General features: G+C 40.0%; 2 protein-coding genes across 6 annotated transcripts in view; one reads left to right on the top strand and one right to left on the bottom strand.

The window, feature by feature from the left end:
* Positions 1-292: 292 nt before the first annotated feature.
* On the bottom strand, positions 293-7,122 carry aida (axin interactor, dorsalization associated). Of its 2 annotated transcripts, XM_018661698.2 has the most exons (11): positions 6,801-7,122; positions 5,935-6,001; positions 5,766-5,819; positions 4,921-4,975; positions 4,764-4,827; positions 4,577-4,677; positions 4,369-4,377; positions 3,427-3,549; positions 3,039-3,161; positions 2,600-2,717; positions 293-2,500 (listed from the first exon to the last, which is right to left on the bottom strand). In XM_018661698.2, the coding sequence occupies exons 1-11, from the start codon at positions 6,905-6,907 to the stop codon at positions 2,401-2,403; spliced, it is 921 nt and encodes a 306-aa protein (XP_018517214.1). In that variant the 5' UTR covers positions 6,908-7,122; the 3' UTR covers positions 293-2,400. The 2 variants fall into 2 exon arrangements, with proteins under 2 accessions (XP_018517214.1, XP_018517215.1); XM_018661699.2 differs by lacking the exon at positions 4,369-4,377 and having other exon boundaries at positions 6,801-7,115.
* Positions 7,123-8,233: 1,111 nt separating this feature from the next.
* Positions 8,234-13,911, top strand: part of rnf8 (ring finger protein 8, E3 ubiquitin protein ligase) — a 6,044-nt gene continuing 366 nt past the window's right edge. The window contains exons 1-9 of one of the 4 annotated variants that reach the window (XM_018661665.2): positions 8,234-8,473; positions 8,690-8,818; positions 10,107-10,555; positions 10,736-10,943; positions 11,951-12,013; positions 12,170-12,259; positions 12,348-12,455; positions 12,576-12,780; positions 13,860-13,911. The exon at positions 13,860-13,911 is cut by the window's right edge and continues 366 nt beyond it. In XM_018661665.2, coding sequence (XP_018517181.1) covers positions 8,351-8,473; positions 8,690-8,818; positions 10,107-10,555; positions 10,736-10,943; positions 11,951-12,013; positions 12,170-12,259; positions 12,348-12,455; positions 12,576-12,780; positions 13,860-13,911 — 1,427 coding nt within the window. In that variant the 5' untranslated portion in view covers positions 8,234-8,350. Of the gene's footprint in view, positions 8,474-8,689; positions 8,819-10,106; positions 10,556-10,735; positions 10,944-11,950; positions 12,014-12,169; positions 12,260-12,347; positions 12,456-12,575; positions 12,788-13,856 lie in introns of all 4 variants that reach the window. The other 3 variants (XM_018661664.2, XM_018661667.2, XM_018661668.2) reach the window with 3 other exon arrangements.

Raw genomic sequence — 13,911 nt, 5'->3', positions numbered from 1 at the left:
CTTGATTGGGCAGGGTCACATTTTGGTGTCTCGCGCAATTTGTGTCTCTATTTTAGCATTTTTATATAATGTAAACAAAGTACTTCAGGAATTGTTAGATGTCTTCATCTGATTCTTCCTGTTCTCAAAAGGCAAAAATACTTCTTTCCCACCTATTTCATTAAGACATTTTGCCTCAGGACTGTTGGGAATGTAAGCAAAGTGTGGTGTCTGAGTTGTCATTAAATCAATGTAGGAGTGATCTTCAGTCATAAACAGTAACAAATAATAATAAGTCAGTAACGTTCACAGGTTCTGGATGAACTCCTCCACCAAACTGCCTCATTTGTAGTTTATTAGAAATTAAAAGCATTGTAAATGTTTGATACAATTTCCCTCAATCTGTCAACAAAACTAAAACATTCAACCGATCTCAGTCCTACCACACCGTAGCACTTCATACACACACACAGTTAACTGTATATTCATCAGTTAGTGTATCTTACAGTTAATTTACAGTCCTGAATATTGAGACATTACAAAAATAAAATCTAAAATCAAATATTACAATGTAGATGTTTTAGTGAAGAAGAACATCTGCAGAGTCAGAATGCAAACATAAAGTTTCATGCAACTTCATTTTTAAAAAAGCCCTTTATAACAGGGTGACATGAAATTTCAAAATAAAAGTAGTGGACCTATCTGGGTAACAATTGAAGAGAAAGACAATCCTTCAAATGTCAGTTCAACAGCACAAATCTGTTCTTTGACCAACAATGTGGATGCATCCTCCAAACGTAGTCCAATGTAACAATTTCATTCAAATATAGCTGTATACATAAAACATTTGATCTGGAAAGTAACACTAGATTAAAAACCACTTCCTGGCAGGTGATACACATCTGTAATCCATTTCTGCTTGCTTAAAAAACAATGGTGTTAAACATCTGAGCCTTAACTAAAAGCTCACACTGTATACAGAATACATATCCACAGCATGCAAACCATGCTTCATCCATTTTACTCTTAATGTATTTATAAAACTTTATGCAACAGTATTCAAATGTAATAAATTCAATACATACTGAAGCATGAACACTGACTGTCAGAATTATCTGGATTTCATTGCTACTGGGTCATAATTTCATTAAATCTGCATTGAAAAAAATAGTAAAATCTGACATTTAAATCAAATTTTGCAAAACTTTTGACAAAGATCAACACAATTTTCAAAAATTATTACCCAAATATGGCCAACTTCAAGAGCAGAGTGTAAAGGCTTCTGGTCAAAGACCCCTTATCATTATTTAACATATAATTGCACCATTTAACATTATGAATGCCACTGCTCAATCCAAGACCATCTGCAACAAAACAGTAAACCATTGTGGAGTCTGGAGCATGCCATTAATAGACGTTTTATTGGTGTTCAACTTTAGTTAACTTTTATTTTTGTGATAGCTTTATTTTAAAGACAACTGCAATCCACATAACTAGGGTGCCTGCTGCTTTAAATTAAAGATACATTTATGAGAGATGGAACGTGATCGCAGACAAATTAGTAATAGGAATAAGAAAGTATCACTTTATAACCTTTTTAGAAATTAGTTTTGTGATTTCACTTTACATTTCAATGATTAATCATTTAAGTGAGAGTATATAAAATGTAACTGATGAATTTAATCTTTTTTATATAATGCATAATTTAAATGCTGACTTAAATAACGAGTTCGTAAAAGTGTTTTTGATTTGTTATTTGATCATAATTTTGGCACTACTTGAGACTCCATAAACCATCCTGGACTATTATAGAATTCAAGAATGCACTTTTGGTGTTTTGATGAAGCAAACAAACTGTCACTGTGCACGTCATTTATTCGGGGAGTGGCTTCACAAACTCTGCCTCGACTTCCCCAACAAGTCCACATTGTTAAAGCTATTGTTGCTTTTAATGTTTTGCTGAATTTAACTTCAGTCCAACGGTTCAACATCCAACAACTCTACAAAGTCTTAAATGAAGCACCTGCGGTGACTCATGTCGTGTCCCCCATTTCCAAAAATCAGTGAGCTAAGGAAGACTAGAGATGAGGTGGTTTAAGTCTTTCAGCATACCACTGCTCTAATATGAAAACCCTGGATCTCCAGCCAGAATGCCATTATTTTTGGAGAAGGGTTTCCTGCAACAGAAGGGATATGCATTTGACAACAGAATCAAAGAATATAAAAACTAATGTGGCAGTCTGAGCTCAGTGTGACTAATGTTTGGCTCAGTTCCCTTTACTTTCTTCATATACTCTAGAAAAACAAATTTCTTGATTTAGTATTGCTGGATGTGATGAGGTGGAATACCACATTTTGCTGGATGTGGATGTAAGAGAGAGATTAAAAGAGGAGGTGCAAAAGTTCAAGGCAGGCTCCCACTTAACTGTCCTTGTGTAATGTCTGATGGAGATGGAGATAAAGTGGTTTCTTTGTTAGAAGCTGCAGTTTCTTCCTCTTGAAGTCTGTGGGTTTCTTGTACCTAGAATCCAAGAAGGTACAGTATGTGCTTCATGATCCGAAAGACACAAAAGACTCTTACAAAATGTTTTTGATTTAAAAAAGAAAAAGAAAAACTCACAGTTCAATTACGATGGGTCCTGGTTTGATCTCGTCCATTTCCATAAAGGCAAAACATTTTGTGCTGGTAAATCTCTTTTTAGGTTTGTAGTGCTTGAATTCAAAGAAGATAGCTGCTCCTGGAAAAAAATGGTGATATAAAGTTAATTTTTAAGATTCAGTTACTCCTTCATTACTTTAAAACTCACTCTCCAGCCTATTCTCTATTTCAGAACAAAACTTGTTACACATTGGCACCTTGGCAAAAAATCCTCATGCCATTAAATAATAAAAGTAATTTTGAGATGATAGTAATGTAGGCATTTCAGCGTTCCATATTTGATGGCACTAGGCCAAAAAACATGCAGGTAGGGCTCCTGATGGAAGTAGCAATCGCCAAATTGCCAAAACCATCTTGGCACACAGCGAACCTGTGATTCTGGGGGAGGTTTGGGTCTTACCTTTTGGTAATTTCTCCACATGTCTCTGGATCTCTACATCCACACTGAAATGAATGTAGGTGTCCTCCTTCCTGGTGGCCACAGGGGTGTCCTGCACTGGGTTCAAATCTACACCGTTTAAATCTGCAGGGACACAAACCGAGGATTAAAAGGGCATTTTAAACAGCTGTAACAATCTATGTGTTAAGAAGTTTGTGAAGTGGTGCTCTGAACTGGCCTTTCTTTAAAACACAGTGAGGGAGAGGAGAAGCACCACAGCAGAGATGCAGGGTGTGTCTGTAATCTGAGACCAGCAGCTGTGGAGCTCTTCACCACGTCACAAAACTGAAACTTTAACCCAGATGTCCCATATTTCAAACATGCGGGGGGGTCACTGTGGGATCAGTACCTTTGACACTAATGGTCATGTAGGGATCGATGCACTGCCCAGCATCCTTCAAGCCAATTTTTTCAATCTTTATTGTGAGTAGTGTCATCCCTGGCTCTGAAGGTAACCGTGGCAACAAGGTACCTGCAAAGGACAAAGGTTACAGGCATTAACAGATACCTTAACAACAGATGGTGACATCACCTGGGAACAAAGAGTAACCTCTAACTAACTGACAGTGTTTTTAGCTGCTGGCTAGATGACAGGCCTTTGTGTTGAGTTACCATTTAAATATTAAAAATTAATCCGTTAGAAAGATCTTAAATCCCACTACAATTCCTGGTTAGCATCTGCTCCACTGGCTTTCCTTTCAGTTCTTAACGCATCACAAAAAAATGGCTGTAAAAAACCAAAACAACCAGCTTTGGTGTTTGAGCAAACATTAAGCAACCATAATTTTATTAGAATTCAGAAACTACAGCTCCCATGAGAATTGGAGTGGTGCAGCATCACATCCTCTTTGCAGCTGTGGTGGAGTGTTAACAAAATTATAATATGAGGTTGAACATCCATTATTAACCTTGGAAAAGCTGTTTCTATTCTATTCTATTTTAAGTGTTGAAGAATCTTTTTTTATAGCAATTTTTCTCAAAAAACTCCTCTTTCATGTTTCCGTTTTTTGGCCAGATCAATTTAAAAAATCCTTGTTGCTACTGGAACAAAGGCTAAACAAGAAAATCGTCTAAAAATGTATCTAAATCTACAAACCTTTACCATACAGTCAGAAAGAAGCATCTACTTCCTAAATTAACTCTGAATATGCACGCGTTTAGTTTACATTTTTGTAAATTCAGCAACAAGCTGCATATTTCTACTGACAGGCTGGGATTTTTTTAAAAATGTCTGTCATGCAGTAGAGAACAAATTCAGATACTGTTCATTCGTTTGTTGATAAAGCCGTACCTTGCGAAGCTGCAAATGAAGCAGGCAGGAATGAGCGATGAAGCCATGCACAGCACCGACAGGAAGAACAACAAAAAAAAGACACACACGGTCAAACAGCCCTCAAAAAAAAAAAAAAGAAAAACCAGGACAAAATGACACAACCAGGCAAACATCCCAAACAGTGGATGTGTTTCAGTAAGCTGTTGATTGGCGGAAGCGACAGTACCGGGGGCGCGCGGGGGGAAGGCCTCTGTTGAACCTGCTCCTGCCGCTGCATCCTCCTCCTCCAGCTCCAGGTTCTCCTCCTCACCTGGAGCAAGGATTTTCCTGACAGAGGAAGAGATGCAGAGTTTAAGCAGATTGGAACAGGTCAAACTTAAAACAACATCAGACATTAAGTGATGGATATTTACCTTAATGGCACCGGCTGGACATCAAAAGGAAACTCTTTGTTATAGGTCAGTATATTTTTAATTACTGTTGACAAATGGGAAAAAGTCAAGTGTAAGAGAAATGGTCAGAACACACAGAGATGGCAAGAGCTTTAACAACTCCCAGTCATACACTTACTGGTTTCCAGTTTCTTCAGATCTTCTAACTTGAACTCCTCCTTTGACTGTGTGCACTGCAGAGCAGAAGACAGAGGACACAGTTTTGCAAATTTAGAAGCACTTATGCTTTGAGAGAGTGGGTAAATGCTTGAAGTCGATCACACTCTGAATAATGATTTAACTTTTTTTGTGCCACCTTATCTAACAGTCTATGCCCACACTGTTGCCAGCACTGATGACACTGAAGTCATTTATTATTTATACACAAAATACATGGGATTTTAATAAAGCAGAGCTGGTTATGTTTTTGACTCAATATATTTAAGTGTGGCTGTTTTTAGCAATAAATAACAACAAGAAATACAAATATAGATATAATTATAGATTCTCTCCAGGTACTCTGGCTTCCTCCCACAGTCCAAACACTTGCAGGTTAGGTTAATTGGTGACTCTAAATTGCCTGTATGGGTGTGAATGGTTTGTTTGTCTCCATATGTTGGCCTTGTGATAGACTGGGAATCTGTCCAGGGTGTACCCCGCCTCTCACCCAACGTCAGCTGGGATTGGCTCCAGCTCCCGCTGCGACCCTCGAGGGATAAGCGGTATAGATAATGAATGGATGTAATAATTATAGTAAGCGTATTACATTATTAAAGTAGTTCATTCCAGTATAGAAGATACAAAATACAGGAAAGCAGTCTTCATTGCTGGTATGAAGAATGAAACTGAAGAAAAAACTGGCTTGTCAAAAAATCTCCTAGGCAGGTGAGGTTGAGCTGGTGGAGTTTGGACGCCTGACCTTAGTATTTATTTATATAAAACTGCCTGGCATGTTCATACAAGTTTACAAAGAATGACACAAACCTGCAAACTGGCACTTCTCATTTCCAGGCATGTTGCAACCTTCCCTAAAGTTTTCTTCAAAAAAAAAAAAAAAAAGAAAGAAAAACAGGAGAACAAAAAGAAACACTTGTTAGTTTATGCAAAACTCGTGACTTATCTGGCCACATGTTAAAGAGATGTAATGATTTACCTTCTGCTCCTCTGTGAAGTCTGACGAATTGGTTGACTGGACCTCCTTCTGCAGTTGTCTTGCCAGACTAAATGAGCCAATAAGAACACAGTTAGAAGAGCATACATGCTGTACAATAAAACTACAGGATGCAAGTAATGTAATGTAGGATGTATGTATCCCTGCGCCCCCCTGCGGTCAAGCAGATAAGATGTGAGGATCTAGATTTTGTTATTAGTGCAATTTCAAATAAAATACTAATTAGCTGCCAAAGCAAATGACGGCTAAAAAAAAACTTAGAAGACAAAAAATAAGAGGGATTTTTGCCTGAAAGCAGGAAACATTCCTCACTAAACAGTTGAAACCCACCCATAACAATGAGAGGGTGTGGCGGACTATTTCTCAATACTCTGAGGAATATTGGCCCATTTCTGCACACTGCATGACACATACTGAAACCCACTGCACACAGCTCGGGGTGTTTTTTTTTTCCATGACAGGCTTGTGGAGGAGAACCCCCCCACCCCTCCTCCTCCTCTCCTCTTAACTCGAGACTAGCGCTGAATGGAGCTGGGATGCAACATGCACACACACATAGCGGCGCTGCAACAACTGCCACATCACGTCATTGGATGGGGTAGGGTTTATTTACTGCTGTGGAAGCTTGACTGACAGCTCGGAGGCTAACTTCTCGTCAAGCACCATGCACACACACACACACACACACACACTCGCACACTCTCTCCTCTCTACACTGCCGTTATCTCCCTGCAGATTTAAGGACAGATTCATTATATAAAAAAAGAGAAGAGAGAGAAAGAAGCATACCGCCCGCGCTGAACCAGCGCGTGTGGAGAGCTGGGATACACATGTTGAATGCAACTTACATTTGGTACTCATCTATAGCCTCCACTAATTGTCCCCACGAGTCAAAGTCTGTGCCTTTCTTAAAACTGGCGTGCCATTTCTGAATAGTCTTGTTGACATCAGACATTTTGGCGGGGCGGGTACTCGCGGCGCTCTCAGGGCAGCATAGCCGAGGAGGACGTTCATCTACGGGGCTTCGGCAGCGGCAGCGTCGTCAGCCAGGTTATCTGCTTGTCCAGAGGCGCACAGATAGACCGGTGACACCCCGACCAAGCCCTTTCTGCCTGCTCACCCTAATATCGCATCCGCCAAGAGAAAGGAAGTCCCGCCTGGAGCTCGGGGTGCGCGTGTTTTGGGACGCGGGGTCGCCCGGTTGGGATGTCTGGAGCATGTATGTTCACTAGTAGGGAAAACCTGTCAAGTGGTATTTAATTTAAAGGTGCAATTGATTTTTTTTCACTATGTAAAGTCCATTGAAGCAGCTTCTGTATATTCACATACAGTTGTTTTTCCTCAATGATTAGAGGTAGACTGATTGTTTTGCTGATTGAAAATTAACTGGCAACTATTTTTACAATCGATTAATCATTTAAGTTTCCTCTTTCTCTTTTTTCAGCAAAAATAAATATGACCTTGCTGCAGCCTCTCAGTTTTGATGTTTTACTCTTTGTTTATTGTTTGATATTAAACTTGACTTTCTCTATCAATTTTAAGTCATCACCTTTGGCTTTAGAAAACGGTGGTGCGAATCGAATTTTTCCACTGGTTTCTGGCATTTCAGAAACCAAACAGTTAACGTGTCTGCTGATACTATTGGTGTAAACAATCCTGTTATAATATTCAAGGAGCAGTGTCAAATAACGTGTGTGTATATATTACTATTTGTATTATTTTGAAATACAGATGGAGTGTAGAGCATGTGGTTAACTTTACTATTTTTCTCATTCACACTATTTTTTCTGCTAAATGGACAGTGATTTTTTTAAATCCATCTGAATATATTTGTTCTTGTTTTTTTCTAATTCATATTCGTGTCCAATTTTTTCTTGCCCTTTTTAAAATTTATTTATTTACGTTTTTAATTAGCATTACATACTAAACTCCTTATGGACTCATGCACACTCGTTTGTCAATTTTTGACTACACATTACGAAAATTAAATTTAGCCGTTGTCTGTCACTCAATTTTATATGAAAGCACCAAGTTTGCACTATGTTTTCATTTGAATATAAGGATAAACAAAGCTGCTGTGGCAAGGAAATCAGAGCCATATATATTTTAGTTTTATTGCAGTGTGTCGTAGGACAAAGAATTCTTTATTTTAAAGTCTGCCAAAGGCACAGACTCAGTGACTAAATGTAAACAATCCAGTGTAGTGTCATAAAAATTGTGATAAACGACTAGTGCAACTAATGTCATGCCTTTATTTTGAAAACAAACCAAACATCTTCCGGTTTTGCTGCGTCAGTCTGTAGCTTGTCGCAGCTGTGATGCAACGTTAGCAATGGCATCGACAACACTACAAAAGATGCGTTTGAGGGCTTATTAGCCGCTGACAGAATGAGATAAGATGGATAATGTAGCGACGGATTCTTCTGCGGCTGAAGAGGACGAATGTTCAGATTCAGAGGTTTTATGTTTGATGAGAGTCGGAAGAAATTCAGACTGGCTTCGCCTTCTTGAAAACACTGAGGTGCAGTTTGCTAATGCTAGCTAGCTAGCAAAATTTACCTCATATTCACCCTAAACCTGTCTTATATCCACGGTAGATTTGGATTTTCACATATATTTACCCCTAATTTACTGGTTAATTTAATGTGTTAAGTTTCTTTTAGCTTGTCGATCTTGCATGTTTTAATACGCTAAAGGGGCTGCACAGTGGAAGGCTAACTTTGTTTTTGACTGCCAGATCACCATCGGACGTGGTGTGGATGTAACCTACCAGTTGCTGTCTCCAACTTGTCCTCTCATGATCTCTAGACTGCACTGTACTTTCAAGCAGCGGGAGGATGGACAGTGGACAGTGACAGACAAGAAGGTTTGCCTTTGTTCAACAAGTCAGCTAATTCAGTTTAAACTGACCAACTCTCTAAAATCCAAAGATGCTTAATGCTCCAATCCTCACTCCCGAGAAGCTAGAAATTCCCAATATGTGACATTTTTGTTTTAAAATGATTGCAACAATTAGTCAAATTATTGAAAGAGTTGCTGCATAATGTACTCTTGACTGATTAATCGACCAAATGCTGCAGCACTAGATGTTTTATATGTTTCTGTATGTGGTCCTAGAGAGAAATTCCCTCATTCATTAGTTCACTCAAAAGTGGAAGCAGTTCTTGTGGGCAGTGCGCCATGACCCTTTTGGGGATTTGTTCCCCTTTTTTGTGGACACAGTTTTAATAATGTCAGCATGTGTGAAAATCCTGCTCCTGACCATCAGAATACACCAGGCACTTGCTATGTGTCAGATGTGTTACATTGCGCAAAACCTCATAGTAGATGACTGCAGTATATATGACAGGCAAAGCCTCACTCATAAGATTGTCATGAAAAGAAAGGCACACTTGTTACAGGCTAAAAGACACAATGTATTTCTATCCAGGGTCACCAGCTTCGTCAGCTGTTACCAGGACACACAGTGAAACTCTAAGCTCATGTCAAACTGATGACCACTGATTATACAGTCTGATAAACTTTTGCAATAATTATTAAGCAGCCACAAACTGTGCACAGCTAGGACTAATAGCTAATTCTGAAAACTGAAAGATAGGCTTTCTGCTCAGGAGATTTTCCACCAATTACTTTTGCAATTGAAGCAGTTTATTGCACAGAAACAACCTCTCATGTAGGCCTCCCCATTCTGGTTTGTTGCTACTCACAGCCTATGCATGCATGTCGCAATGATGTCACTCAGAAACCTCCCTGTACATCTGCAGATGTATGTACTGCACATACTTACACACTCATACATACCTGTATACACAATAACTTACTGCACTGATTTCTACAGTCTCCCCTTTGTTATGCTTCTCTGGATCACATTTGAAACTCTGCAGTACTGTAATGAGTGTTACCTACATCTAAGATCTAGGTTTGATAACAACATTATGACTTAACAAATAGATTTATGGACCTTGCACCTCAACAAAAGGACACACATGCATCTAAACTTAAATCTAAACATTTCAGCTGGGGTCCAATAAAAACAAATGAGTATCTTAAATTGAATTCAGTTGTTAGCTCCAGTGACATGGTCCTTATGTTCTTGATATATGCACATTATATTCAACAGCATCTGATAAACACAGTGTTCTTTTCTTTCTTAGAGTCTCAACGGTGTGTGGGTAAATGGAAACCGAATTCCTGCCGAAGAAGCTCATCAGCTCAGGCTCGGAGACTCCATACAACTAGGTGTTCCTGTAATTGGAACCAAAGTGGAGTTTGACTACATCCTTGTTCAGCGGCCCCACAAAGACATTAAACTCTACCTTGCAAAGGGACACAGAGAGGGTGCTAAATCAGCCCACGTTTCCAAGAAACCCAAGAGGAAGTTGTCTGTGGAAGAAGTTGAGCCTTCTACCTCAAAGCCCAAGCTTTACCGCTGCTCCTCCTCTGACAAATCATTTGGAAAGCCCTGCCCGCTGTCTCCAGCAAAACGCCAACAAAGGCTCAGTCACACGCAGCCGGAGGAAACTGGACCCAGCAGAGAAGTGCAGGAAGTAGACCGGCCCTCTGATGGCTCCAACAATCCCTGTGACCTGGACAACTTGCAGATGTAAGCTCCAGTTTGTGCCCCTTGTGTGTCATTGCATTTGAATCACAGAGCAAAGTTCAGTTATTATTATGAAAGATATATCCATCACAATCTGTATAACCCCAAAAGGTCATTTGTCAGACATTGGCATAGTCCCAGTAGTATTGTTAGCTTACTTCTCCCATTTGTTCGTTTCTGCAGGTTCAGCCAGAACATTCTGCTGCTGAGGGAGCGGGTGGACGACACCCAGAGGCAGGTAGCCTCTCTGGAGGTCGAGCCCCGGCAGGCTGACCCTCTCAGAGAGGAGCAGGTCCGGGAGCTGCAGGGTCAGCTGGAGGCCCTCAGAGCCAAAATGCACCGGATGGAGACATTAGAGAAGTCCTTTAGCGAAACCAAGAGGCAGCTACAGGTGAGAGTTTTTTTCCAGTAGATTCTTTATGCATCACTAGCAACTGCCTTCAGTTTGCAGAACTGAAAATAGCACCTCTCTGTTATTGAATCAATAGGGGGTTGCTTTGGCAACATGTTTATCTGTTAATGATGTGAAAGCTAACTACATTAAATCTGCTCAAGGTGAAATTATTTGGCAAATTTTGCTGACAAATTACGGAGTAGAGAAGTCAAAATTGAATAAATATTATCATGGTCATTTAAAGGATCACTTTACCCAAATCACAGAAAACATATTTTCCACGTAACCCCAGTGGTATCTAACTGTGAACATATTTTTGGGTTCAAATGCAAAGATTCAGATGTCATTTCATGTGAAATTTTGTTTAACTCCACTGTGTCTGGGTGGTGACACACATTTCAGAGAAAGGTTGATATTCTTGGAACATAAAACTGAAAGTTATCTGATTGGCTAGACCGCTTCTGCAGAAAGTGAGAAAACGTGTTTTTGGTGATTTGTTTTTGATTTGACTCTCGAGCAGCTCTGAACCTCAGAGGACATTTGTCTTTTATGTTGTTTTGGTGCCAAAATCTGGAGATGCTTTTGCTGTATCATGCAGCATACAGAAGTTAAAAGTTGTTCTGTTTTTTTTTTCTCTCATTTATGTGATAAATTATTTCTTGGAACATCATGGAACATTCACAGAGACAGGTTTTTGACACAAAATACTAGAGAAATTGCAGATGTTTGTGAACGTCAGACTTCCTTAACAGAAATGTTGCACAACATTTACAAAGAAGGCTGTGCGTGTGAACAGTAACACTCTAATTTATCCATAACTACGACCTAAAATTTCTGCTTTGTTTATGTTGTGGGCCACAGATTGTCAAGAAATGAAGAATGTTACTGTACACTATGTTTTAAGGTGGATGCATATTGTATATAATCTGTAAGAATACAGTTTTTATATGAATGACTGCCAGACTCGATTTCTCTTTAATTACCATAATTTCTCATATGTTTAGGAAGAGAAAACACAGCAACAAGAGGAGCTTTTGAAAAAACAGCTGGAAGAGGCCTTGCAAGAGGTATGTTGTTCTTTAACAGACAAATAGATGCAGCATTTACAGTGTAAAATTTGAATTTTTAACCATGTTAAAAACTAGATTTTTGGAGTGCTCATGTGTGCGTAAAATACTTTTGTTAATATATTTTAATTTGCAAACTTTCTATGTCATACTTAGCAAAAGAAAGTAATAGACGAACTTGCCCTTTCTCGGCAAGGCTTCGAAGAGATTCTCTTGGCTAAAAACAAAGAGCTGGAAGTGACAAAGGTGCGACTATATTCACTTCGTCTTCATCTTTCACATAGTGTGGCATACCGTTAGCAGAGCTTTATTCATTTATGTGTTATCTTTGCAGGAGGAGAAAGAAAAGGCGAGGGCCCAGAAAGAGGAAGTAGTTACACAAGTGACTGAAGTTCTGGAGAACGAGCTTCAGTGCATCATCTGCTCCGAGCTCTTCATTGAGGTGGGGCTGATAGACTAATTGAATTGCCTTTGGTTGGTTGGTTTCGACTATGTACTCCTCGCTGGTGACACGTTCATCCCACTCAACACTCTACACACTCTGTTTTACTGTCCTCTACAGGCAGTCATCCTGAACTGCGCTCACAGCTTCTGCTCTCACTGCATCAAGCAGTGGCGCAAGAAGAAAGACGAGTGTCCCATCTGCCGACAGGCCATCCAGTCTCAGACGCGCTGCCTGGCACTGGACAACTGCATCGACCGCATGGTGGAGAACCTGAGCCTGGACATGAAGGCAAGGCGCCAGACCCTCATCACTGAGAGGAAAGGTGAGAGGTGCGTTTCGTCTTTCATTGTTTTTAAAAAGCAACGTGAACAAAAAAAAAATCAGAAGAGCCATGTGTGTGGAGGAACAGGGACGAGTCGTTCTGATCATTCAGCAGGGAGAAGTTCAAGAATATACTTCATCCTTGTAGGGTAGTGGGTGGTGCATTTTTAAACACAGCTTATGAGACTCATCCTTGCCGTGAAGACTGGAAATAATCCTGCATGTAGGTGCTCTGATGTCTCCTACATTCATTTCTCTCATATTCCATATTGAGTTTGACTGTAGTTCTGACATTTTTTTTATCATTGTCTCATTTCAAGATCCTCTACCTCGATTTACATTTCTTGCGTCTAAGGGAACTGTATTAAAAGAGACTGACTCAGAAACACCATACTAGCACCACATGTGCAGCAGTTATATTATTTTCCATGGGTTATCCTGCCTATCGTTGTCCACTGTGATGAACTCCATAGAAATCTCCCTCAAATTCCACCTACAGAGCTCATAAAACTACAGTATGTGACAGTGATATAGCCTCCTCAGTCAGGATCACTCTCATGCACACGGATGACCCATATAGCATTAATATCTGGCCGACAGTATAGTACTTACCAGCAGTGGTGTGCAGTGCCACATTCATCAGATCAAATGACTGGAGAGCTTTGACACGTCTGGGTGAGCTCAGTGACTAATGCTCCCCTCGCCCTCAGCAACAACTGCTGAAGTGTCCTTGAGCAAAGCGCTCAACCCTCAGCTGGCGCGCGGTGAAGCTGCTCCGAGGCTCTCGAGCCGCAAAAGAAATGTGGTTTTCAAAGTGTTTAAAGAGTAATTACACAAGCTGCTTCAGCCTGTCTCGGTGTATGACACGATTTGAGAAATGCTTGTTGGTGGATAAAATAGAAAATGATGCAGCATTAATTTACTGTAACCATCAGAAAAATCCAGAATAATGTCAGCCATTTGCTTTAAAGCCATGTGAGACACTCTTCAGTGGCTCAGTGGGAAGTTGCTGCTTTTTCAAATGTTCACAGAGAGGAACTAGAAACTCACAATGTTTTTTTTCCCCGTGCTTTCCAGCAGCTGACTCTGCAGAGGTGATGGTGATCCACGACGACGACAGCAGCAGGAGCAG

Source organism: Lates calcarifer, linkage group LG7_1, assembly GCF_001640805.2.
Source record: "Lates calcarifer isolate ASB-BC8 linkage group LG7_1, TLL_Latcal_v3, whole genome shotgun sequence".
NCBI classification, from domain to species: domain Eukaryota; kingdom Metazoa; phylum Chordata; class Actinopteri; family Centropomidae; genus Lates; species Lates calcarifer.
Note: the sequence above shows the minus strand (reverse complement) of the source record. Positions and strands in the feature narration are given on the sequence as shown.

What these genes read in the sequence shown, in the direction of transcription:
- aida (XM_018661698.2), bottom strand. Translation starts at nt 6,907, where the DNA reads ATGTCTGATGTCAACAAGACTATTCAGAAATGGCACGCCAGTTTTAAG. An exon ending in TGTGGAGAAATTACCAAAAG is followed by an intron (nt 2,718 to 3,038) that starts GTAAGACCCAAA and finishes ATTTTTTTCCAG; the next exon opens with GAGCAGCTATCTTCTTTGAA. An exon ending in GGACCCATCGTAATTGAACT is followed by an intron (nt 2,501 to 2,599) that starts GTGAGTTTTTCT and finishes CTTGGATTCTAG; the next exon opens with GTACAAGAAACCCACAGACT.